Source organism: Lissotriton vulgaris, chromosome 6 (genome assembly GCF_964263255.1).
Source record: "Lissotriton vulgaris chromosome 6, aLisVul1.2, whole genome shotgun sequence".
In the NCBI taxonomy this organism is placed as follows: Eukaryota; Metazoa; Chordata; class Amphibia; order Caudata; family Salamandridae; genus Lissotriton; species Lissotriton vulgaris.
Window position 1 is genome coordinate 85,985,253 of NC_141694.1, and position 27,185 is coordinate 86,012,437.

General features: G+C 48.1%; 1 protein-coding gene across 5 annotated transcripts in view; it reads left to right on the top strand.

Moving 5' to 3' along the window:
• LOC147706838 (uncharacterized) overlaps positions 1–27,185 on the top strand; it is a 384,044-nt gene that overhangs the window by 216,472 nt on the left and 140,387 nt on the right. For all 5 annotated transcript variants that reach the window (XR_015296595.1, XR_015296596.1, XR_015296597.1 and 2 more), the window contains exon 3: positions 6,063–7,104. Coding sequence is in view for 2 of the 5 variants with exons in the window: in XM_086925979.1 (XP_086782105.1) it covers positions 6,063–7,104 (1,042 nt within the window). In the remaining 3 variants the exon portion in view is untranslated. The remainder of the gene's footprint in view (positions 1–6,062; positions 7,105–27,185) is intronic.

Genomic DNA, 27,185 nt, shown 5'->3' on the forward strand with positions numbered 1-27,185 from the left:
TCTTTCTACAGATAAAACCCCCAGCAACCTGGGAAAGCCCCGCTTGCTTTGTTTTGATTAGTAATAGAACTCTAACGAGCACTGTAAGAACGACCAGTTCTTAGTGACATCTTTATTGACGTCTTATGTCCAAAAACTTACGTCAAACAAGGCACCTTTCAGGTATAAATAATACCAACGTTGCCTTAAGCAAACGCGATGGTGGTGGTGAATACAGGAGCAGAACAGCTGTCCCTTGCAGAGCCCAGCAGATGCGAGAAGCCCACGGACGCTGCCCCTCCTCCTCCTTGACGCGCTGAGAAAGACGCTGTCTTTTCTCCTGCCGAGAAAATCCAGCTCCGGCGTTTCCAGCCTACCCTCGTGGGTAACTGGAATATCGAGTCCTGAGAGGAGATATCAGACCTCCAACATTCTATTCCAGAGGTACGGTGTTGACTAAACCCTTAGAGAGAATTCTTGAAGAAAACCCTTGGCAAAACCAACTTAACTAAAAGTGCTACTTACTTGCTCCCTCCCATGTATTAGGCTTAGGTCAGGTACACCGGGGTAGGCGTAGTTAGAAGCACCAGTTGAGAACGTTAGCCAAATGTATATATGAATGTATATATTTTATTCATTTTAACTATTGTATGGCTAAGAAACCATATCAATGCTTTTACAGTATTATTTCGCAATACTCCTTTTACTGTAGGCACTTTTTATAATACACTTTTTATAATAACAAGTCTTGCAATTGTGGCAATTCATTTCTCTTGCATGAGAAGAAAGACTGTTCAATAAATAATACCTTTTACTGAAAACGCCTGTCTCTCTATTCTCTGCATACTGGTGAAAGCAAACTGCACAACTGACTGAGTGAAATAGCTGTCTATTGTTTCACACGATTCTAGAGATTGACTCTTATTCTGAGGAGCAAAGTTGTCATGTTAATGCGGTTGTTGGAAAACTGAATCCCTTCTTGTGTGAGCCAGGGAAGCTGATCACTTCCTATTCATTCAAGAAAGTTTCCAGTGACCTCTGAGCTAGCTGGTATAAACCCAATTAAGTCTTAACATAGTCAGTAGAGACCTAGAAGACCGCACTTCTACGTCTACATTGCTGTTTATGTTATTCCAATGCGCAGGGCCTATAGGTAAAATAGGAACTACACTACAAAGGCTCAGTAGAAACTAAAATAGGGAATGTGCGAGTGGACATGGCCCTCACCTGCCAAGACATACGTAACGCCCCTCCCCTAATAACAATAGCCGAATCCCAATTGTCCAAGGTTGAGGATGACGTAGCCCATCTGAAAGAGCAGGTTAAGCAGTTACTGTCCCACACGAACACATTCTATAGGCAAGCAGAAGACTCAGAAATTCGATGGCACCGAAATCTCCACCTGGTGGATAACCCAGAAGGGGCGGAACTAGTGCAAGTGTCCACCTTTATCGAGGACTAGCTCAAGTCCTGGATGCCACCGGATGCATTCTCCACATGGTTTGTCGTGGAACCCGCTCACCATGCCCTCACACCCAAGCTGCCACCGGGAGCCCACATTGGTCAATCATTGCCAAGATCCTAAACTTCAAAGATAGGGACACCATCCTGCAAGAAGCTCACGCCCATTCAACCTTCAAAGTAATAATTTTTCGAGACTACACTAAGCAGGTGCAAAGGAGATCATGCTACTCCGTAAAGCAGAAACTACACACCCTTAATCTCCCGTACAGACTACTCTTTCTGGCCCGAATCGGTGGTTTTCCAGAACAAGACCCTTTTCTTTAAGTCTCCGGAAAAGGCATGGTCCTGGGTAACTGAGGAATATCCACTCCGCCTTAGGGTGACCGTTCCTCCTTCAGACCACATCACAGCCAACTGAGCCCACAGGCTCCCACAAAGGCCGTACTCTATCTCACAGAGGATGTAATGCTCATAGAGTGGTGTCTGCTTCACCTGCCGCTCTCAAAAACACTCATGACCGCTAATGTTCTTTTAGATGCAGAGACCATAAGGCTAAAGTGAAACTAAGTCTCTCATCTAATGAAAGAGCTGGGGAGATTTCTCCATCGCTTTCAATAAAAGGTGTTTCTTCTTTTTTGTATTAGCCACATCACCTTCATAATAGTAGGTTAAAACTAATATCGGTACACTCTGGGTAATCCTGAACTATCATCCTTGAGCTCACCTTCAGTATAGGTCCCAAAGACAGGTTCTTACCTGTCTTTTGTAAACTATAGCATGCCTAGTAACTTAATTGTTAACTTACTTCATAAAATGTTGTTGGACATAAGGATGCACCAAAATGAACAAAACTAATATGTGCTATAAAATGTTTTCTACTTTGCAGAAACTCAAGAACCTCCTGTTTTTAGATTTATGGTGTGTGTATATGTATTATTGTCTTTTTTGTCACTGGCCCTGAAGAAGGTGAACCAAATAACCACAATCACCGAAACGTACGTAGGCCGTACGCATCCAAGACCCCCTTATTAAAAAAAACCAATTCGGCATTTGTAAACAGAAAGAAGCAACAATGTGTTTATAAAATGAAAAAGTGAATAATCATAGAACTTCTCTTTCGTAGTAAAGCCATAGGGGTCTGCTAAAAACAATTTCACTGTTTTGTCACATGTCTTTTGGTAATGTTGTCTATTCTTGTTTTTTATAGTATGAAATGAGAGTAGTAGTATGAATGAAAGAATGAATGTAATGAGGATAAGATATGCAGCTTGGGTTTCTTTTTCTTTTTGATATGTTTAATTAAATATTGCTTAAACTGATCAAATTGAACATGTCACTTCCTTTGTATTATTATTATTATTATTATTATTATCATGTTTCTTATATAGCGCCTGAATCGACCCCCGAAGGGGTATCTCCGCGCTTGCCTTGGGAACCCGTCCTGGCTTTTCCCTGTGAGATAGCCCCTACAGGGCATCCCCAAGGTGAAAGCCAGGCATCTCGCCGCGGGGGGCCGTTTTGGAGATTAAGCAAGCTTAATGCCCAGAGTTGCAGAGTGTGAACCCATGATTAGGTCAGGCACCGAAGCGAGAATTATCGAGTCCATGGACATTTGAGCTCAAGACCCTGCCGCGTCGGGAATTGAACCCTGGTCCCAGGTCTGACCTCTGCTTCAGGGTCTGCCTGCTCTAACCAGTGAGCCACACTTCTCCACAGAATTTGTTAAATATTTATTATGAACAGAATAGAATGACTGAACAAATGAAAAAACATTTTTTTAAATAAATTTAATATCTTTTCCATATATTTAGCATCCTTTTGGAAGTGTTTGTGAAGATTATCACTGTATAAATATATATAGGTCTGTCAGACGTAGTTTTCTGCTGTCTGCTTCATCTGCCAACATGCCCTGGGGGAAACAGAGGTCGCCCACGCCTCAAGGGTCATCGAGCTTCCCAAGGAACATGGACTGCTCCAAAAAGGCCACTTGAGAGAGGCCCCTGAGTCCCCGATGCTGCGATCAGAGGACACGGACCTATTGCGCAGCCCCCAAATTTAAGATTTAAAAATGATGCACTGTTACCACTATTTATCCTTTGGAAGACAGGAAATCCTGATACATGGAGGGGTCTACTACTTTGATCCCATAAACCTCTCCAAAACCTAGTTTGTTTTGAGTGCGAGTTAATTGGCCCACAGATACTTCAACCATTGTCTGTGTGGTTTTTCTAAATTCTCAGTTTTGCTTTAGCACTGGGCACGACAGGAAAGAGGCACCAGCACCCACACACCATAGTGAGATAGGATTCACCCAATCTACTCCCTGGTCCTAGCCATTCAGATCCATTACCTTTTCCCTTACTCACTGACTCACCACTACCTACCCTACTTTTCCCTTTTTTTCACTCCCACCAAGAGCACTGTAAATATTGATGGGACTGCAATTTATTGAAGCAACTGTGTTGCCACTAACAAACGCTTTGGCTTTATATTGCATTTGATGCATTTCCATCTTATGAAAATTGTATATTAAATGTGATTCAGTCATCACAAAAAAGAAATCAGTGGTGAGTGTTCTTACGTAATTTACTATTTGACATTTGCTATCACGACTGCCTCTTGATTGTACTGTAATAATGACCCAGGTCATGGTAGTTTTAGGTGGGTTACCCCGTTAAAACTTAACACATACCCCTGACTTTGGCTCGGTCACGAGTGTCCAAATCCTAGCACGAGGTATACAAGATCACTCTCCCCTTCTCATCCATGTGGGAGGCCCTACGGATGCTCTACACCCCTCTAAATGCCTGGTTCCTCCAGGATCCGGAGTACAAGCGGGCGATTGGAGAGACACTCAAATACTACTTCCAATCCAATGAGGGCACAGTACAATTCCAAGGCACACCATTGGCGGCGGGCAAGGCTGCGATCCGATGCTATGCAAAAGGGCATCTCAAGTGCAAGCTTTTGGCGCAAGACCAGTGCCTTTCCCAAATTGAGGCCCAGGCCCTTCGCCTTGAGCAGTGCACTGCTATGGCGAATAGCGAGGATGAGCGCCGGCAACGTCATCTACTGAGGGAAGAAATTAGACACATATCACTTGAATCCGTCAAATCTATGTGAGGGTCCTCCACTGCCTGGGTTTATGGATGGGGTGATAAAAAGGGCTTGCTTGCTTCCCATCCCCTGGCCAACCAAATAGTACCAGAAGTTAGGGATAGTCAAGGGCATATGTCTCGCACCCCGTCTGAAATTGCACAGACCTTTGCGGATTATTACAAGAAGCTATATTCCACGGATCGATCGAGTGCAGTAGACTCCAGCAGCTCCCATTTACTACAAGGTATTCCTCTCCCATGGTTCTCGGAATTAGAAGCCCAGGGCCTTGATGATCATATCATGAGGGAAGAGATCGAGGCGGCAATCTCATCACTTGCAACTCGAAAGACAGGCGTACAAGAGTACTATGCAGCATTCCAGGAATCTCTGATCTCACATCTCCATGCTCTGTACGAGGAGGTGGCAGAGAGAGACGTCTTCCCACAGGACATTGATATGGCTACGGTAATAGTCATACCCAAAACAGACTATCTGCCAGACTCACTTATCAATACCAAAGTCAAAATATTTGCCACCATTTTGGCTACGCATCTCAAACGGGTGCTTGCCTACCGCGCCTACACTTGATTTTCTCATCGCCACCTTCCTACTCTGTATTTAGCCTTATTACTAATCGTCTTCGAAAAGGCCTTCAACACGGTCGACTGTCTTTATCTGATAATGTACAGGAGAGGGTGGGACTCTGCTCACATTTCAAGATGCCGGTAAGGGTGCTCTTCTGAAATCCGTCTGCCAAGGCCCTTTTCAATGGAGCACTAAAGTAGAGCTGTTAGCTTGTATTATCCGGGCAGACACGTAGATACAAGACTGGTACTGGCAGGGTATACATGAGGATCGCATAGCTCTATATGCAGATGACGTATATTCAGTGAATGGTGTAAGGCATTTTGATGCTAAGCCAGAGAAGATTAAGTCAGTACAAAGGATATTTATGTGATGTCACTGAAAGTTACTCCAGATAGTTCACTGTGTAAAGGCTCTTGAAATAATAGCAGCACTTCATTCTTCAAAGTAAGATTACTTGTGCGGTTCTTGCATGGAGGAAATATAAATAATTTAATCGATATTGTAAGTGACAAAGGTGTGTGTGGGTAATACGATTCACCCAATTATAGGTAAATCAAATGTATGTGATAATCTAAAAAACAGAAATATGAAAAGCTGATTTTACTTGAATTTTCTGTTGGCACAAATTTTTCCGGAAAAAGCCAGTGTACAGTGAAAACCCCATTATATAAACCAGTAAAATTGGTGAAAGGTGTCACAAACAAAATTAACTTTGTCGAAAAGGCCGTTCCCAAGTAGGGAACCGGTCTAATTAAAATATATGTTATATCTTAGTACCCAGAGACCATAATCTCTGTTCAAGTATTGATTCACACTGTCCAAAAGGAATGCAAGGCATTTAAACCGTGTATTTGTTCACATAACTGACTTTCTTTGTTTGCTGTTACATCAGTGTGCAATGTTTTTAATTTATTCTCCTTTTGTTTTGTTAGTGGGGAGTCTGGTGATGAAGCTGTTGGCTCGGCTGCCCAACTTTCAAAGAAGCACTCGTCTATTGAAGGAGAGCCACCTAGTCTAAATTTGGCAGAGGGAAATGTTGAAGTTGAAGCCGCATTTCGTCTCTGCTTAGAAGCTCTCCAGATCCCAGCGCAGAAGATTGACAAATGCAACGAGAAGCCCCTCCACTCAAGGCAAGAGGGCAGCCATCTGACCCCTATAGAGAATGAGGAAAAAGGCTGTGTGAACAAGGACCTTCAGGGATCAAGAGAAGAGCAATTGGTCTGCAGAAAAACTGGAAGTGGTGCCAGCAGCACTAGCACCAAGAGTGGAAGAATCAGTAAGAGGAGCAGCAGTGTTAGTAGCAGTAGCAGCAAGAGCAGCAGCAGTAGGCTCAGGCAGCCAAACAGAAGCAAATGTGGAACCCGTGCTGGTAGCAACAGTAGGAAAAGGGGTAGGAGCAGCAGTAGAGGCAGGAGCAGCAGTAGAGATAGAGGAAGGAGCAGATGTAGGCTTAGGAGCAACAGCAGACCCAGGGGCAGGAGCATGAGCGGACACAGAGGCAGGAGCAGAAGTAGAAACCGGGTGAGGAGTAGAAGTAGACATCAAATAAGGAGCAGAAGCAGGCCCCGAGTGGGGAGCTATAGTGCATCCCGGGGAAAGACCAGCAGTGGGCCACTGCCGCGAGGAAGGAGCAAGAGCAGAACACGGAATACGAGTATCAGCAAAAAAAGGACACAAAGCAGCAGTACAAACAAGAGCAAAAGCACAAGCATCAAACAAAGTAAAAGTCCTGTACGTAATCCTCGTAGGCTAATAAGGACAAAGAATAATGAAGTCACCATTAACGTAACTTTATTCAACGATGAGGTGCGGAAACCGAAAGTTGACCTATCATTGGGCTCCCTAATTCAGAGTTCAGCTAAGATGCTGCATCGGCAGAATCGCTCTCTGTCCATTAAGAAGAGGCAAGCTATAAAGGATGGTGTGACATCGAGTATACCCAATCATCTTGTGGCATCGACTATACCCAATCAGGTTTGAGCACTATTTCCCTACATTTGGAAGCTGTTTGAGTGTGTGAAAAGATTTAGAGGTGTCTTTTGTGAGAAGTTGGCCTGGTATATGATGTTCACTATTCTAGTGAGCACCTTGCACCAGTCCAAACACCCCTTATGGTGATGGTTGTAAAGTCAACCTTATAGACCAGCTATCCTAGAGGTAGCATGGACAAAGCACTCTTAGGCTAAACTCAAGAGGGCATGTGAAGCCAGCTGTTTTAGCATATGCAATCCTATTAATACCAAATGAAAGGACACCACACAGGATATATATTCAAAATATATATATTTATTTTTAAACAAATCCCCTGAACTCTTTATGAGCACAGAAGCACAAGCGCAAAACAAGTAACTTAATAGAATATACAAAAGGTGCACAAATATGGATAGGCCGGGTGGCCCGCTAAACCATATAGTAAGAAAGTGGTATAAGAACCACGTCACAAACAATGGTAAGGCCTAGGGCCTTGGGAATCGCTGGGGCTACACTGTACTAACAATAGTTAGGGAGCAGGAAGCCCACAGGATGCGTGTGCAGTGTCTAAAGACACACGCGTTCACACATAGAAGTCAATGGGTACGTAAAAGTTACAAAGTTAAAGGTTTGGGAGTCTTCCGACCGGACTAGAACTTAACCACTTGAAACTAGGACACAAGGAGTGTAAACCTCTACAGGAGCACCGTAGTACTCGCGTTACCTAACCCACAGGAAGCGGGTGCATAGGTGTCAAAGTGCGTCGGGTTTCGTTGTAGAGATCTATGGAGCCTTGGAGAAAAGATGCTGCAGGTGACCAGGAGAGAAGAGTCCGGTTGGATCCAAGGGTGGATCGAAGATGTAGAAGACCTGAAAGCAGAGGGGACAGAGTCTGGGTCACTAGCCAGTGACCAGGAAGGAACCAGGAAGGAACCAGGCAGGAACCAGGTAATGTCGGGATGCGATCAGGAGCTGATGGGAAGCTTGTCTCTGCAGCCGCGTGGACCAGGAGGCGGTGTCAACGACGACCAGGAGTCAGGCACGGCCTGTCCCACGAAGGCTCTCGCTGTTGGCGGTGTCGGCTTCAAGATTGGAGGCAGCAAGCCTTGGCAAAGGCAACCCACGCAGGAATCAATGTAGGCTTCTTACTCAGACCAGCAAGGTCTAAGGGGCTGCTTCTTTTGAGGGAAGCAAGGGCCAGTCTGGAGCAACCAGACCAGCGGTGGAAATTCAAAGTATCGTCGCCAAGATGGCCACTAGCCAATGGGCAAGTGACCGGGCAGACTCGTCGAGCAGGAAAATGCAAAAGGGCCCCACGCAGAACTCGTGGAGTGTGCAGGGCTGATCTTCAGTGCAGATGCTGCTCGGGCTGGGGCTTTTCAATCCCCAATGCCCAGCTTCGAGGAGGCCTCGGGGGGCTGCGCAGTTAGCAGGTCGCAGACTTTTCAAGATGGCCGGTCCCACATCTCACGTCGCCTCCACGGGTCTCAGCTTTGCAGGGACTGTGGATCGGGCTGTTGGATGTTTGGGAATCCGGTTCTTGTCAGGCTCTGGGCTCGGGTTCCGGCGGAAGGCGGCGGCAAAGCAAGTCGTCGATCGCTGGATGGTGCCTGCTTGTGCAGGGTGGTCACTCCTTGACCACAAGGGAGATTCTTCAGTCGTCTTCTTCCAAAGTAGAGTGATGAAGGTCCAGAGTTTCGTTTCAGAGTTTGTCAGGATAATCTAAAGTCTCTAGACTCGGCTCCTACCTATATACCATTCTTAGGGGCTGGATTACCTGCCAAGTCCCTCCTATGGGTGGGACCAGGGAAGGGGGTGGTTACACCCCTTTCCCTTTGTCCAGTTTCGCGCCAGAGCTGGGGCTGGAGAGCCCCAGCACCAGTTTGAACTGGCCTATGCATGGGACACCTTGTGTGTCCCAGGCAGTGTCTCAATCCTTTCAGCCCTCCCTGTCCCAATACACAAAGTCCTGTCTGGGGTGGTGATAGCACCTCCCAAAGCAGGAAACCTATTGTCCAAGCCTCCCTCGCTGGAAGGACTCTCAGCAGCAGGAGGTCAGACTTGTGCCTGTGGCAGCAGCGTCCATTTTATGAAGCTTGTGCTCTGGTTAACTTTAACCAGGAATAGTAGGAACAACATGTCTTCTCCCTCTAGAAGGGTGGAATGCTACCCCTGTCGCCAGGACTGGCGAGGAGGTGGTATCCCAAATCGTATGACCCCTTACTCGACATGTTTTGATAAAGCCAAACCATAGTTAGCATTCTACCGCGTGGATTAAAATGCACTTAAGAGTATATGGTATGGCAATATCCTAGAACAGCTACAGGACATGGTTCCGACAGCTGCAGACAGACTCAGCTCATGCTAGAGCACCATCTCACATACAACCAAGCATTCTGCCTCCAGGATTGTTAAGGCCTGCCATAGGAGTGACTTATAGGTGTATATGTGTCTAGATATAAGGTTAGATATAGGTATACTATATCTAAACAAGGGGTGATTACACCACCTTGCCCCAGCTGAGTGATCAGCCAGTTGTGTCAATTTGAATGGCCAGCCAGGGGTGGCAAAAGATATGCTGCAGCCCCTGGTAGGCCTTGGATGCACCTATGCCCTGGGTACGGCTCACAAGGTGATCCAGTATCCAATTGTTAATGCACCTAAAGTACATTGTAGTTAATTTAGAGAGAGAACAGCTGGGCTGTGGGTCTGATTAGCAGGCCCACAGCCACATTTAGCCGAAAACCAGTGAAGCAAAAAAGTGGGGTGATCATAGGAAAGCAGACCCTACTCTCCTACATCTTTGTTGTAGATTGCAAGATTCAATCAATCAATCACTGCATTTCTAAAGCGCGCTACATACCCATGAGGGTCTCAAGGCGCTGGGGGTCTTGAGAAGTCTTCTGAAGGCCAGCAGGTCCTGGGTCTGTTATTGACTGGTAGGGAGAGCGTTCCAGGTCTTGGCGGCGAGATAGAAGGATCTGCCGCCGGCGGTGGTCTTCCGGATACGAGGAACTAAGGAGGCGAGGGCGAGGCTGGCCGAGCGGAGGCTGCGGGTGGGGGTGTGGAAGCTGAGTCGGTTGTTGAGGTATGTGGGTCTGGTGTTGTGTAGCACTTTGTGTGTGTGGATGAGGAGTTTGAAGGTGATCCACTTGTTGACGGGGAGCCAGTGTAGGCCTCTCAGGTGGGGTGTGATGTGGCTGCGTCGGGGGACGTCGAGGATCACTTGTGCCGAGGCGTTCTGGATTCGTTGTAGTCGTCTCAGGAGCTTGGTTGTTGTTCCGGAGTAGAGGGCGTTCCCGTAGTCGAGTCTGCTGGTGACGAGGGCCCGGGTGACGGTTTTTCTCGTGTCGGGGGTGATCCATTTGAAGATCCTGCGGAGCAATCTGAGGGTTTTGAAGCAGGACGCGGAGAAGGCGTTGACTTGCTTGGTCATGGAGAGGGCGGAGTCGAGGATGACTCCCAGGTTGCGTGCGTGGACGGTGGGTTCCGGGGCAGTGCCTAGCGATGTGGGCCACCAGGTGTCGTCCCAGGCTGATAGGGAGGGTCCGAGGATGAGGACCTCCGTCTTGTCTGAATTCAGCTTCAGTCTGCTGTCCTTCATACAGTCGGCGACGGGCTTCATTCCTCTGTGGAGGTTGGCTATGGCAGTGTGGGGGTCTTCGGTGAGGGAGATGATCAGCTGGGTGTCGTCGGCGTAGGAGATAATGTTGACGCTATTTTGAAGTGCGACGTGGGCGAGTGGTGCCATGTAGACATTGAACAGCGTCGGGCTGAGGAAGGATCCCTGAGGGACGCCGCAGATGATCTCGGTGGTTTTTGAGCAGAAGGGTGGGAGGCGGACTCTCTGGGTTCTGCCGGAGAGGAAGGATGTGGTCCAGGCCAGGGCCTTCTCTTGGATTCCGGCATCATGGAGGCGTGCTGATAAGGTGCAGTGGCAGACCGTGTCGAAGGCTGCTGATAGGTCTAGGAGGATGAGGGCGGCTGTTTCTCCCTTGTCCATCAGGATCCTGATGTCGTCGGTGGCAGCGATGAGGGTGGTTTCGGTGCTGTGGTTGCTGCGAAAACCGGATTTGGAAGGGTCCTGGATGTTGTTATCTTCGAGGTAGCGGGTTAGCTGTTTGTTGGCTATCTTCTCTGTCACTTTTGCCGGGAAGGTGAGCAGGGAGATGGGCCGGAAGTTCTTGAGGTCCGCCCTGGGATTCTTCAGTAAGGCGTTGATCTCAGCGTGCTTCCAGCTTTCCGGGAAGGTTGCTGTCTCGAAGGAAATGTTGATTGCTTTCCGGAAGTGGGGCGCGATGAATGTGCTGGCTTTGTTGAACACGTGGTGAGGGCAGGGGTCGGATGGGAATCCGGAGTGGATAGAGTTCATGGTTTTGATGGTGTCTTCGTTGCTGACGGAGGACCAGGCGGTCAGGCGGCTGGTGCGGGTGGGGGTCGCTGGGGTGATAGTCTCGGTGGTGGGTGCGGGGGTGTTGGAGTTGAAGCTGTTGTGTATGTCGGTGATCTTGCAGTGAAAGAAGGTGGCCAGGGAGTCGCACAGGACCTGTGATGGAGGAATGTCGTTGGTGTTGGAGCTGGGGTTGGAGAGTTCTTTCACGATGCTGAAGAGCTCTTTGGTGTTGTGTGCGTTGTTGTCTAGGCGGTCCTTGAAGGCGGTCCTCTTGGTGGTCCTGATAAGTTGGTGGTGTCTGCGGGTGACGTTCTTGTGGGCTGTGTGGCTATCTGGCGTTCGGTCGTGGAGCCATTTCTCCTCTAGCTTCCGGCAGGTGCGCTTGGATGTCCGGAGGTCTTCGGTGAACCAGGCGGCTTTCTTGTTGGTGTGGTTGGTTGTGGAGATCTTGAGAGGGGCGAGGGTGTTGGCACAGTCGTTGATCCACTGTTTGAGGTTGGTCGCAGCGGTGTCTGGGTCGATGGGGTTGGCGGGTGGTTTCAGGGCGAGGGTGGTTATCAGTTGGTCCTTGGTGACCTTGCACCAGCAGCGGCGTGGCAACTGTTGGGTGCGGTGGTGGGTTTCTTGAAGGTGAAGTGGACGCATCTGTGGTCGGTCCAATAGGGTTCGGTCGTGTGGTTGAAGGAGACGTAGGGGCTTGCGGAGAAGATGGGGTCCAGCGTGTGTCCGGCGGCGTGGGTGGGGGTCGTCACGAGCTGTTTGAGTCCGAGGTTGGCGAGATTGTCGATGAGGGCGGTGGAGTTGGCGTTGTTGTTGTTCTCGAGGTGGAGGTTAAGGTCCCCGAGGAGGATGTAGTCCGTGGAGGCGAGGGCGTGCGTGCTGATGAGGTCGGCGATGGTGTCGTTGAACTGTGGTCGTGGTCCGGGTGGTCTGTAGACGAGTGTTCCTCGGAGGGTCATGTTGGGGTCGGTGTGGATCTGGAAGTGCATGTGTTCGGCAGTGGTGAGGGTGTCGTCGGTGTTGGTCGAGAGTCTGAGGGTGTCTTTGTGGATGATGGCGATTCCCCCACCAACTCCGTTGTGGTGATGTCTGGTGCTGAGGTGGCGTTCAGCCAGGTCTCCTTCAGGAAGGCGACGTCGGGGGCGGTAGAGTCTAGGAGGTCCCAAAGTTCGATGGCGTGCTTGCGAGTGGAGCGGGTGTTGAGGAGGATGCATCTGAGGTGGTTGGGTTCTCTGGTTGGTGGTTTGGCGGGCTGGATGCTGGTGAAGCTGCAGTTCTGGCAGGTGAAGGGCCCTTGGGTGTGCTTCGGGGTGGCCTGGTAGCAGGGGTGGTCTCGTCCGGTGTTGAGTGCGTGGAGGGTGCTTGAGTCGTAGTGCAGTCTGGCGTTGCGGTGGGAGCGGGGTTCTGGCGCTGGGCGCGGTCCAGGCGCGGACTTCGGAGCGCCAGGCGCGCGTCTGCTGCGCTTCCGCGTGGCGCCCTCCATAAGGGGCGAAGTGGGAGGGAGGAGCAGCTGGGAGGCGGTAGCGGGGTGGCCAATGGGGACGGGACGCAGGGGAGCAGCGGCAGGGAGCGGGGAGGGCACGGAGGGCAAGGGACGCAAAAAGGGAATGAAATTAATAAAAATGAGGGCACAACCTGTAACTTTAAGGAAGGAAAAAGCACAAGGACACACAGTAAACCCAAAATCCCACAAGCGCTGATGCCAGAAGTGCGTAAGTACAATAATCACTGAAACCTGTGGCAGAGTCAGGCGCGAGGCTCGAACTCTGCTGCTGAGGTCAGAAGTGGCGTGGATCAGCTGGCGGAGCTGCTGGGAAAGAGTGCTGCCTGGACCGAGGTCTCCTTTAGTGTTTGCTCTGCTTTAACAGTGCACATTGTCTGTTTCGCAAAGTCCTGGAAATGTCCTTCTTATGGAAGATTATCATGAAACCTTTGTTTGTAATACCATTGTGAGGTGAATTATGTTTTGTTTGTAATTTTTAGTTTGTTCTCCAGGATGGGATCATCTCTGTTTATTTTTCTAGTGTTCAAAACATCCAGGGTTGGCACCCTATAAAACTTCAAAACTAGTATTTAACATTTTTTTTTCTCAACTGGATTAGGAAGAAGCACCAGAGATGGGCCAGTTATGATGAAGACTCTTAATGCCCTGATCAGCAGTTTTTCACCTTTTGGATTGATTCTCGTAGTCTTTCACAGAGAATAACTTGGTACTTGAGTATTGGTTTGCATGGCACTCTGCTTTTATGAGGCAGGGTTTCACTGGTTGTTTATGGTGCCTGTTTTCAAAAAAGGCAGATTAGAATACACCAAATAAGTACATTGACTGCTGTCTGAGAGATTATGGTTGAATTCCGAGACTGAAAGTGTATATAGACTGTCCAACTGGTTATAAGGATGAAGTGCTCTCAGATTTGCTGACCTATTTCAGATGGTCTCGCTGTTAAGGCAGTTGCTTTGCATAATGGCAGGCAAGTTAATTTCCTTGGTTGAGCCTCAGTCTAACTGCTGGCATCCTGAAGTCCTTAAATATAATTTTCAGGAAGCCTGAATGTAATATCTTTGACACCTGTCCTTCAGTCTGACCGAAACATTGGAAGTGGTCTGTGCTTTGTGTCTCTCTCATGATTTCTTTCTTCACTAAGGATACAGCTGTTTTCATTGCTGGACTCATCTGACATTATTCATTATTCTTAGTACTTCTATGACTTTGACTCTCATTGCGAAAGGTTAGGGGCATAATTTTCAATTCTGATCTATAATAACAACGAGACCAACACTTCAACTTGTATTTTGGCATGATCTTAAACACATTAAGACATTGATATTTTTTGTTGCTCAGAGTCAACGTAATACATTGTTTCTGATGAATAGACATTTACTCATGTTCGTATGGATTAGGTGATGTTAGTTCCCTCCAAATAATGGGGTCTCCAAAAACACCTCTTTAAGTATTTTCGTATCTAAATCTGATGTCAGTTGCCCACTTAATCTGCTGCAGAGCGTTTTTAATCCGAGGCAGATATGCAACTGTAGGGAACTTTGCTTTCTGTTAAGGGTCGGGGCATCTCTTTCATTGTCCCCTAGCCACTGTACCTTTTGAGAGTGAGGCTCTTAATTGATGGAGTTGTGGCTTAACTCTTTTGCATTCATGGGCTCCTTAAAGAAAGGCTTAGTTCAGTCTATTCTAGGCATCCAATAAGTCTCCATTGTATCTCTCTCTTAAGTTGATAAGCCATGCCTATTGTATGTATCGCTTTCTTAGTTATCACTTACCCTGCTCCCCCCTACCCCCTCCCACACACAAATCCAGGCAAGTTGGATGTATTAACTGTTTATAGAGTGCTTTGCTAGTCCATTCAGTCACCTGAGTAGGGTTTGCTATTTTGGGGTTGTAAAGCTGCTTGTGATATTAGTGACACAATTGACCTGGTTTAATAGCCTGTTACTATGCTGGTTGTTCGTACTCTACAAACGATTGCACCCGTTTTGCCTTCAATGTAGTGGGCAGTAGTCTCTCGGCCTGCTTGCCCCCCTTGTGAAATATTTGCAAAACCTTGACTAAACTATACTCTGCCTTGATGATAACTAACAGCTATAGCTGTCTCCAAAATCCTAGAACCTTAAGGCAAGTGCTCTGGAAGAAACATTGTCTGCATGGGGGCTCCGTTTATTGCAAATCATTCTGCAGTTTGCCCACCTTGCTAAGACCAGCCCCCCTCAGCTATAAAGCTACCACATACCACCTCCTTCAAAGCGTCTCAAGTTGTTTACTGACTACATTTGTTTGAATTGATAAATTGGAGGAATTCAGTAAAATGCTCTGAAGCTACATTTTTGGCTGCCTGGTCTAAAAAAATGCATCATTCAGTCTCCAAGACTGTCTTCCAACCACTTCTCCGGCCGCACATCGTAAGTAATGTTCCTCTGGAGATTGCTCTGAAAATATTACCACATGCTCTGCCTCTGTCTGTGACCATGGGTAAAAGAGGTATCCAAGAAAATCATACTGACCTGTGGATGCTCTGTGAGCAGACATGTTGTGGGAGTACAGTACAATACAATAACATTTGTAAAGCGTGCTACTTACCCGTGAGGGTTTCAAGGTGCTGGGAGGGGGAGCTTCTACTGGTTGAAGAGCCAGGTCTTGAGAAGTCTTCTGAAGGCCGGCAGGTCCTAAATCTTTCGTAGGTCTGTAGGGAGAGTGTTCCAGGTCTTGTCGGCGAGGAAGGAGAAGGATCTGCCGCCGGTGGTGGTTTTCCGGATGCATGGAACTGAGGCGAGGTTGGCAGAGGGGAGGCTGCGGGTGGGGGTGTAGAAGCGGAGTCGGTCGTTGAGGTATACTGGGTGCGTGGATGAGGAGTTTGAAGATGATCCTCTTGTCGACGGGGAGCCAGTGCAGGACTCAGGTGGGGTGTGATGTGGCTGCGTCGTTGGACGTCTAGGATCAGTCGTGCCGCGGTGTTTTGGATGCGTTGCAGTCGCCTCAGGAGCTTGCGGAGCATTCGGAGGGTGTTGAAGCAGGACGCGGAGACGGCGTTGGCTTGCTTGGTCATGGAGAGGGCAGGGTCGAGGATGATCCCCACGTTGCGAGCATGGTCGGTGGGTTCTGGGGCTGTTCCCAGCGATGTCGGCCACCAGGAGTCGTCCCAGGCTGAAGGGGTGGAGCCGAGTATGAGGACCTCCGTCTAAGTTCAGCCTCAGTCTGCTGTGCTTCATCCATTCGGCGACGGCCTTCATTCCTCTGTGGAGGTTGGTTTTTGTGGTGTGGGGGTCTTCGGTGAGGGATATGATCAGCTGGGTGTCGTCTGCGTAGGAGATGATGTTGAGGTTGTGTTGTCATATGACGCGGGCTAGTGGTACCATGTAGATATTGAACAGTGTTGGGCTGAGGGAAGATCCCTGTGGGACGCCGCAGATTATCTCGGTGGTCTTGGAGCGGAAGGGTGGGAGCCGGACGCTCTGTGTTCTGCCGGAGTAATCTGTTGGGTAGGATTTAGGGATCTCCAGGTCTCAATTAAGCCCACCTGTGATACCCATTGTACTTCCTCTGTAGATCGTGATGTGCTACCCCATTTTTTTGTGGGGGGGGGGGAATTTAATATAGCACAAACTAAACCTGAAGGTATCGGTAGCGCTCTACGTGAGCACCAGTTTTGTTACAGACTAACACATTTATTTTTGTGAGGGAGATTAAGTGATTCTCCCAGAAACACAGGATTTTGAGTGTCCCTGCTGATACTGAAACCCGGTTCCCAGCTCCGAAGTGGACCGTTCTAGCCATTAGAACACATTCTCTCCCCCTAATACCCCATACATTGTGATGTGTTGTGTCCACGTTGCGATACAGCACCATATTACAGTCATTTTTCACTGCCAAAGGTCTTGTGCCAATGAAAGCAGCATTTGAAGTGTGGATTTAATTAAAGCTTATTGATCGGAGTTGTGACCATATATTGAGACTATAGTGCTCTCTCCCCCCTATCAGTGTTGCATTCAAGAGTAACCACCATCTCTCCTTATCTGCATATGATTTAAACAATGAGAGTCTTGCCAATGGGCAACAATGTATTGGGTGGGGAATTACCATGATTCACTTGGCTGAAACGTAAAGTCCCACAAGTTAAATTAAGCTATTTTCAAATGCCTACCATTTGGGACCTATCCAAATTTCCACAACCACTCCAGAGGTTCACAAATAGCTTCTTTCTAAGCAACTGTGTTGGCTCTCCTACCCACCGTTATGTATACTTGAACCTTACCCTTACCCATCCCCTCCTTAAACAAACAGGTGGGTGTGCATGCCAACCTGTCCCCACCCTACCTGCAAAGTGAAAACCAGAGTAGTGTAGATTACAAACTAGATCTCAGCCAACTGGACATGAACCAAACACCACTACGTTCCCCTCACCCCATCCTGCCTGCCTACTGTGCCCCACACCCTCACATGCCATAGCACTCCAGCAGTGTAGAACTTTCACCAAATTCATTGTTTGAGGATGGGTAGTAATCCTTGCTGCAGAAGTGGAAGACAACTATCTCCTTTTTAGGTCGAGGTAATATCCGGTTCGGCAGACCGGAAGTCCGAGATTTAATGTGTCTTAGTGGGACTATTTGTCCCGCCTCAGTTTTTGCCTCTCTCCCATTGGCTGGCTTCCTAAACGGAGGCCAGCCATTGGAGGAGAGAGCCGTCCCTCCGAATAGGCTCCGTCTTATGCGGATTTGGGGGTGTAAGTTTTGCTGTTCTTTAGACAGTGACGTTGTCTGTCACTCAAAACAGCAAAGCCACGCCCCCAATTCCGAAAAAATCGGAAGCTGGCGGGCGCCATTTTTTCCTCGTCTGCAGTGAGGTGAGGATCGATCGTCTTATGCCGCAGGACCCTGCCGCCGCCTCTTCTACCCAGTCCCCCACCCTCCTGTCCCCTGGTCGCCCGGAGATCACTGCTGCCGCCGGCTCCGTTCATGCCGCCGGACCCTGCCGCCGCCTCTTCTACGAAGCGCCCGGAGATCACTGGTTCTTACAGCAGCCGAGTGCCGAGTCGTGGTGATGAACAAACAGGAGTCTATCACTTGTTTTTCTCTCTTCTGAGATTTGATCAACTCACAGTTTTAAGAGTTAGGTGCAAAAGGTAATTATATCACAAAGTACTTGTTCCGAATTGGGCGCATTTGCATGCCTTTCTGTTGAGAAAAATATTTGCTGATGCAACGCAATTATGAGCAGTCTCGAGCAGCGACATTTTTTATGGTAATCATTTCAAACTGGCAGAGCCGCCTGTCGGGGTTTATATCTCCTGTAGGACTCGCTGCAGAAGAGGGGTATATGCTACCTTTCATCGGACTTCAGATTCCATAGGCAAGAAGGTGAATGTGGTTTCTCGGATTCTGCATCGTGAAGTAAACATGCATTTATTTCGTAGGTTGTGCTAGAAAAGAATGCTCGCAGTGATGTTATGTTATATTTTATTTCTATAGCGCACGGCTACTCAGTAAGAGTGTCCCGGCGCTTTATTTAGGCAGCTCAGCGTAAAAACATAACACCATACAACAGAGACAGACAAGGAAAAGAAAGAAAGACATCCTAAAGGTTAAAAAGCCAGGTCTTAAGGCTCTTCCTAAACAGGAGCAGATTAGGTGTGCGCCGCAAGGCCAGAGGCAAGGTGTTCCACAACTGAGGGGCCCTTAACCCAAAGGAGCGACCCCCGGTACGGGCCTTCCTCACTCGGGGGACCACGGCCAAAAACAGAGATTCCGACCGCAGAGATCGCACCGGGCGATAAAAGACGAGCCTGCGCTGTAAGTACCTTGCTCCCGAGCCAAAAAGTGCTTTGTGAGCCAGGGTCAACACTTTAAACATAATCCGCTTCCGGATGGGCAGCCAGTGAAGCGACTGCACCAACCCGGATGCTCTCGCTCGCTTGTGGAGGCTGAAAATGGCGCGGGCCGCAGAGTTCTGCACGACCTGCAGCCGCTGAACAAGATAGTCCGGAAGACCTAAATAAAGGACGTTGGCATAGTCCAGTCTGGAGCCAATTAAGGCTTGCACAGTAATCTTTCTATGCTCCTCTGTGAGCAAAGGTAGGAACTTCCGGAGCATCTTCAGAATGCCAAAGCACGTGCCCGTCAAACCAAGAATGTGATCTCCGCGTCAGATTATTATCAATCTTAACTCCCAGGTTTTTTGCCACCTGGGATGCCTGAGCAGGGGGACACATATCCATTGGCCACCAGGCCCGCCAGTCAGGGTCCGAGGCACAGCCAAAGAACAGTACCTCCGACTTGCTGGAATTAGCTTTGAGGCTGTTCCGCTGAAACCAGTTGAAGACCATCCCCAAGCAGCCCTTTGTGGAGATTTTTAGCCCTGTCCTATCAGTTATAACTAGAGTTGGGCGAGCCACTGAGCGCTTGAGCCTAAAGCCTGGGTCTGGCTCAACTCGAGGTCCTGTTGAAACCTCATGCCTACAACGAGCCGAGCTTTGATCTGGCTTCTCTCACCATCCCTTGATCCACGATGTGTCTTTACGGCCAGAGCTGCCGTCTGTGGAACTAGGAAACCAGGTTCGAGTCTTAGCATATGCTCCATATTCTTTGATTCTGGGCAAGTCGCTGAAATCTCCCTGTGACAATAAAAAAATTAACTTGACCTTATGTAATGTTTCTGTACCTTGTGCTCATGTAAAAAAAACTAAAAAACCTTAAGAGTCTATTTCGACTGTAAAAACTGCAGAAAAATTGACAGAGGTCAAAACAAAACCTTAACATAACTAAAGACAAATGGATACAATTTAGTGGCCGGTTTGAAAGAAGTGAAACCAGAAAACCTGGACAAACAGCAGCTTCCCCGCTAAAATTGTGGGCATATATTGAATTCCGCAAAAACTTCTTTTTTCATTATCGCCAATGTAACCACTTTTAAATATGGGGTACAGAAAACCAGTTGTACAAAAAACTATTGTTTGATTTTGATATAATGTTGCTCCATAATAATCTGGGCCACGTACAGGGTTTACATAACAACTTTCTCGCCTCTTAGTTCACGAATGGTTCAGGTTTAGAATCTATCACTTTTAAGAAATACTTCTCAGTGCAGTTCTGTAATATGACAAATTACTGTCAGAACTTCCACACATTAAAGAAATACTTTTTTTAATTTTGGAGAGACTTTTAATATTTTACGTGATGTCTGTTGTATAATCTACCAGGCAAACATTTTGAGGGCTCTCTTCCTGTTTGGGTTCGAAGATCCGAGCCAGACCCTTGGCTCTGCACTCCAACCTTTGTAACCAAAGTTAAATGTAGGTTAATAGTTTAGTTGTTAGTTAATCAAATCCCAAGAGTCTCAATTTGCAAAATGTAGGTTTATCTCTTTGGTTGATTACTGCATTTGGACAATCTGAGTGAATGCGTCCAGTTAAAATTAAGAAACTTGTCCTTTCGTACATATCGGCGATGCCTTTCTGGCTGACAGACATTAATTGCTTATTCCACTTCTTCGACCAGAAAGCTGCCTCCGCCATGCATCAAAATAAAGTCGAGATTTTTTCAACTGGATCCCTGTCTGGAGAGTCACCTCCTGAATGCAGCATTTTAGTGAAAAGCAGGCTGCTTGCGGCCCAGAGTTATAATTGGGGAAACGTGGAACTCCAAGACCCAGAATGATGGAAGTGCTGCCTAAATGTCACAACTGGTTGGATATTACACTGGTGACGTTTGGCGTGTTAGGATCTGTGATAGGACAAGTTGCAAAACAAAATCTTGCTCCCTGACTTGCTTCGAGGCACAGGAAAGGTTTGTGTGGTGTTATATTCTGTGTTTGATTGGTTTTGGAACTTCGCATCGGGCGCACTTATTGTGGGCTAGATGAATAGCAATAGATAGAATAGCAGTAAAATATTGGCATTTTTGGCAGCATAATAAAAGATTTACACAGCAAACGGTTTAACAGCAATTGGGAACCTTTAGCGACAGTACTACTCCTAGTTCCCCTCTTGTGGTTATGGCAATTCTATTACAGCTGAAGTAGCAGCTGGCATTGTCTGTCTTCACAGTGTATTTTTAACCTGCTGTGTTCAGGCCACAAAGGTTGTGGCTTGAATTTGTTCATCAGCGTTCTCTCCGCTGCAGCACAGCACCAAGATTGAGGAGCTTATTATTCAAAAGGTCACATAGCTAGATACTACTTTTAAATTCACCTACTCAAAATATTCTTTTGAAACCAAAAAGTCTGAAAGCCCATCAGTGTTATAACATCTGAATCCAACACCGACTCTGATAAACAGCAGGGGTGTTCACACTAATACAGAGATGGGTGAGTTATGTTAAGCTTGTTTTGTATTCAGCCATTCCAACTGCACCATTGAGAACACAAGGGGATATGTTTGGGGACGAAGTTTTGGGAAGATGCTGCAGAAGATCCTACAACGAGGTTTAGTTACAGCGTGCCATCAAGATGTCCTGTGTTGATGGCCACTTAGCACATTTTCTGCAGAATTCGTGGCATTGGCTTGAAAAACACAATTCCTCATAGTGGAGAGGCTGAAACATCTGAAATGGAGAGCAGGGAGACAAGGACCTTGGGCGTAAGTAAAGTTGAAAGATTAACTGGGACGATATGCTCCAAGCATCTGGCGGCCCAGTGATACTAAAGGTTAAAAACGTGTTTGTGGCTTATTATGGAAGGTCCCTAGAACGGAATGTTGTTCAGGAGCACTTCTGGGGCACAATTGTTCGCATTGAGAAACTGAGCAGCAGGAAGCGAATGAAAACGCATACTGTAATTTGATGAACCATGCCAAATGGAAAATAGATTTTTGATTGTTATATGTGGGGAAGGTTGTAACCATGACTTTCCCAAATTATGAGATCCCTGGCAAATCCCGGTCTCTTGATTACTATCTGCAGTTTCGAAGTGATCAACTGGACTAATGCCTACTGCCAAACACTGTGAATTCGTGAGTGCTATCTGCTTGTGGCATTTTAAAGGTTCTCTAGAACTTCCTTTATTTGTAAGTTTATGCAGTAGGCAAATATTTCCATCATTAATCTGGGCTGGACTTTACCCATGAGGCACAGGGTCAGGCTGTGCCCCCTTCAAGCTCAAGGGAAGCGGGCGGGCGTCCAATTCGTATTCACAAACATTTACAGTGTGCTGTAGACTTCTTAGGCGAGGTATTGAGTTTGGGAGTCTGATTTTCAGTTTACATGATGCTCGTCTGTGCCAGATGGTTTCTTGTGGGAACCGACTGGTCTCCATTCTAGAGATCCTGATGTAATGCTACTAGAATGCCAAAGTAATGGAAATAAATTGGTCCCCAACAGGAACTGTAGATTGGGTGTTTTGTGGCAGCATATAAAGTGCACTTCCCTCTTGATGCTGTGCGACGTATTCTTTCAGAGCTGTATGATATATGCTGTTAACCTAGCAAAGAAACTCAGTATTGCCCCCTTATCGGGTTTGAGTCTGTAGAATATGATGTATGTATGCTGTGTTCAGGTTGCCACATTGTTTTTACCCCCCCCCCCAAATTTGTTTCTGATTCAATAATTTGAAAATCCTGAGCCGCTCACCCAACAGCAGCAATTTCATCTGCTTTTTAGGTCGAGGACCGAGAAAGCTGCGCTTGCGCAGTCTCCGGGAGGAGAATGAATGTTCTTTAGTGCGATGTTTGAACCCGCCTCTCTCCTCCCTCTCTCCTCCATTGGCTGGCTTCCTAAACGGAGACCAGCCATTGGAGGAGAGGGGCGTCCCTCCAATAAAGCTCCATCTCTTTCGGGGGCGTACATTTTGCTGTTCTTTCGACAGTGACGTCATCCGTCACTCAAAACAACAAATACACGCCCCCGAATCCGAAAATCTTCGGCGCTTTGCGGCTGCCATTTTTTTGGGGGTGGGAGCTCCATGTTCACTTTTCTTTAGTGCTTGTGCGTGTCTTCTGCCGTCTGCCCTCACAGCAAGACTGAGTCCAAAGCTGCCAAAGTGCTCCAGGAGGAACAGAAGGAAAGGTAACAGCGCAGATTTATTTAATCCCATCCCCTCTTTTGACCAGCGCCGTTGCTATCGGAAAGTAGAGTCTGCAGTGAATCCCCTATGCCACGAGGAAGCTCCAGTTACATGTCCTACGTATTTAAGACACGTTAAGCCTGCACCCACAGGGATCGTCGGGCTCAGCCTTTAAACAGCATGCTTCCTTTGCTGCTAGGAGCAGCTTTATGCCTTCTGGCACAAAGCTCCGTTAAACACAACTTGTTTGTCATTCGAAGGATCACACGCTGCGCTGCTCAAATACTTCGGTTTGTGTTTTCAAAACATTTGCAACCTTTTTATTATTCTCTCTTCTGCTGGATCAAGGTCTGTTTGGTTCGCATTCCCAGTTTTTGGGCTCTGAGTATCGGCTTTTGTTTTTCGTTGGAGACAGCCTCGCATCTTTGGGATATTTATTTTGTTTTTGTTGTGAAAGCTGCCCATATATTGTGACTGCAGCCTCTGGATCCTGGGAGGGAGTGAAGTGCTTGTGCCTAGTTACATCCCTGTTTCGGCGTCCGCGTCTCTGTTCCTCTGTCTCTACCTCCCTGCGCCTCTCCTTCCACCGTCTCCTCCCTCTTCTCCCTCCCGTCTCTCCTCCCCCTGTTGTTTCGCCAGCCGCCTGCAGCCCACCTTCCGTCCCCTGCTCGCCTCATCCCTCCGGACAGGCTGCGTGGATCTCACCGGACTCGATAGTGCGTGAGATAAGGGATCGGAGTGGGGTCAGTGAAAGTAAACCGTACAGGGAGGAGCAAGGCCTTCAGTGCAGGATGCATCCACAGTAACACATTCATTCAGGAAAAAGTCTCATATTATTTTCTCTACCACGCTAGCCATATATTTGTGTACATAGCATTGTCGATGTCTGCTGTCTCAGGTGTCAGTACCTCGTCCACCTCCATTGAATTCTGGAACTTGTAGTCCTAAACTGTAAGCCATTTGCAAACAAAATCCTATAATGGAGTGAAGTGCTTGTGCCTAGTTATAAGGAAATTATTATACATAGCACATTATATAAACCGAATTGTATGTGTCCACCCCTCCCCCAATATCTGTCCCTCATACCAGTGTCTATCCCTATGCATGTCCCTCCCCGTACATCTGTTGCCACCTACTCATTTCTGTCTCCCGCCACCAGTGTCCACCCTCACCGCTGATGTCTGCCCCAACACCAGTGTCTGTCCTCACACAGGTGTCTGCCTGTTCCCATACACTAGTACCAGTCCCTCAGCAGCACTGACTGTTCCCCTTCACCAGCGTCTGTTCCCCTACACCAGCGTCTGTTCCCCTTCACCAGCGTCTGTTCCCCTTCACCAGCGTCTGTTCCCCTTCACCAGCGTCTGTTCCCCTTCACCAGCGTCTGTTCCCCTTCACCAGCGTCTGTTCCCCTTCACCAGCGTCTGTTCCCCTTCACCAGCGTCTGTTCCCCTTCACCAGCGTCTGTTCCCCTTCACCAGCGTCTGTTCCCCTTCACCAGCGTCTGTTCCCTTCACCAGCGTCTGTTCCCCTTCACCAGCGTCTGCTCCCCTTCACCAGCGTCTGTTCCCCTTCACCATTGTCTGTCGCTTAGTGTCCACCCCTCCCCAATATCTGCCCCAACACCAGTTCTCTTTCCCTCATACCAGTCTCTATCCCCATACATATCCCTCCCTGTACATCTGTTGTCACCTACACAAGTGTCTGTGTCTGTTCCCCTTCACCAGTGTCTGCTGCTTAGTGTCTACCGCTCCCCCAATATCTGCCCTAACACCAGTATCTGTCCCTCCCTCATACCAGTGTCTATCCCCATACATGTCCCTCCCATACATCCGTCGCCACCTACACTTGTGTATGCCTCGCAGCACCAGTGCCCATCCTCACCACTAAGGTCTGCCCCAACACCATGTCCGTCCTTACACCAGTAAGAGTCTGCCTGTCTCCCTACACTGGCACCAGTCCCTCAGCAACAGTGTCTGTCCCCAAATGTTGCAGTTTCTGTCTCAGCAAGGAGGGAGCGCATATTTGCAGACTGTAGACATGTGAATAGGTCAACAGCTGTTAAGTGTCTGGGAACCACTAGGAATCCATTTCAGAAAGGGGTCCATGCCACCAGGAAGGCAACATTTTCCCTCTACATCCCTCCACCAGGCATGCCCTCCACAGACATTTAGGAGCTGTTAGAAGTGTGAGTGCATGGAAAGGAATGTGGGATCTGCCCCTTACGGACACCAACTGCTGGAGTCTGTATCAAAGGGTCGCCTCTTCCCCGCTTTCCAAGAAGCAGACTCAGTTATAGGTGAGTCTCTGTGTGGGTGGCTCTGTGTGTGTGTGGGGGGGGGGGTGGCTCTGTGTGTGTGGGGGGGGGTGGCTCTGTGTGTGTGTGGGGGGGTGGCTCTGTGTGTGTGGGGGGGGTGGCTCTGTGTGTGAGTGGGGGGTGGCTCTGTGTGTGTGTGGGGGGTGGCTCTGTGTGTGTGTGGGGGTGGCTCTGTGTGTGTGTGGGGGTGGCTCTGTGTGTGTGTGTGTGTGGGGGTGGCTCTGTGTGTGTGTGTGTGTGTGGGTGGCTCTGTGTGGATAGCTTTTTTTGTAGGTGGCTCTATGTGTGGGTGGCTGTGTCTGTGTGAGGGTGACTCTGTGTAGGTGGCTCTGTCTGTGTGGGTGGCTCTATGTGAATGTGAATTTCTGACATTACACGCACTCTCCCCCTCCTGAGGCGGAAGCCGGGAGGTCCTCCATCTATCCCTTGCTTTTAATTGCTGTATTTTAATTGCACTGTATTTTGTTGGAACTTCATTTGAACACCTGAGTAAAAGGTGTGCTCAGACCCTCTGACACCCCCTGCGCTTAGTAGCGCTTTGGAATCATTCTTTTTCACCCCCTCCCTGCAGCTCCGGTCCTGCTCTCGGCTGAGTGTTGACGCCGAGGGCAGGGAGCCGGTTTTGGCGGCCATCTTGGGTCGGGTTGGGCTGGTGACGCGGCGGACAGCGCTATAAAAACGGTCAGTGATGGCTCCGCGCAGCGGACGGGATCGCCGGACCTGCGCCGGACCTGCGCCGGAGTCGTGCCAGAGTCCTGCCCGTCTGCGCCCGTCCGCGCACGATCGGGCTCAGGGCTCAGTAACTCTGGCACACGTTTCTGCTATACGTCAGCGAATCTCCTAGCACTGAAATCAGACAGGTATACTCTATCCCCTATTACATGTGCTATCCTCAAGGAAAATAACATCTTGCACATTCGTAGCTGTAAGAACTCTAGTCTCCCACTCCCCTTAAAGCTAGCTACCCTTAACACCAGGTCATTGCAGAAACACCACCTGGAAATTTACACCCTCCTACAGGACGAGACTATTGATATCCTGACACTCACCGAAACCTGGTTGAGTGATACCTCTTCTCCCGATATCATCGCCGCCCTTCCTAGCGGGTATGATATGATCTGGCATAACCGACCAGAGGGGGCCCGAGGTGGGGGTGTAGCAACCATCTTTAAGAAGCAGCTTACGGTAACCAAAATCATATCGGAGACCATAAATACCGTTGATCTACTAGGGATAAAAATCACTATGAATAACTCCTGTCTTATTATCTTAACAGTGTACTGCCCACCTCAAAGTACCTCAATGTTCAACGATCTCTTTTTCCCTATAATATCAGACTTATGCACACGCTACAAAAACATCTTGGTAACTGGTGACTTTAATATTCACTGGGATAAAAGTGATCAAGATCCTCTAGTCCAGAAATTACAGATTACTATGACCGCTCTTGGATTGGCACAACTTGTGGAAGCTCCAACCCACATAAAAGGCCATATCTTAGATCTCATCTGGTCCTCGATGCCAAAGGCGGTCATCACAAGTATTTCACCCTGTATCTGGTCGGATCACCATCTAATCCTGTATGATATACCGCAAAATAACTCCCAGTCTAAACTCCCGTTAAAAACAAAAAAAGTGCGCCTGTGGAAAAAAGTGAATTCCGAGACCCTGGCCAAAGTCCTGCCCAAATACAAACAGAATTTCACAACCCCTTCTGATGGTACTGACCTCGATTCAAAGTATGATACGATAATAACTACCCTTAGGCATTCAATCGATGAGTTAGCCCCCGAAAAGACACAAAAAGTAAAAGGTGTAGAGAAAGGAGCCCCCTGGTTCACCCAAAGTCTACGTGAACAAAAAAGAAAGCTCCGCTA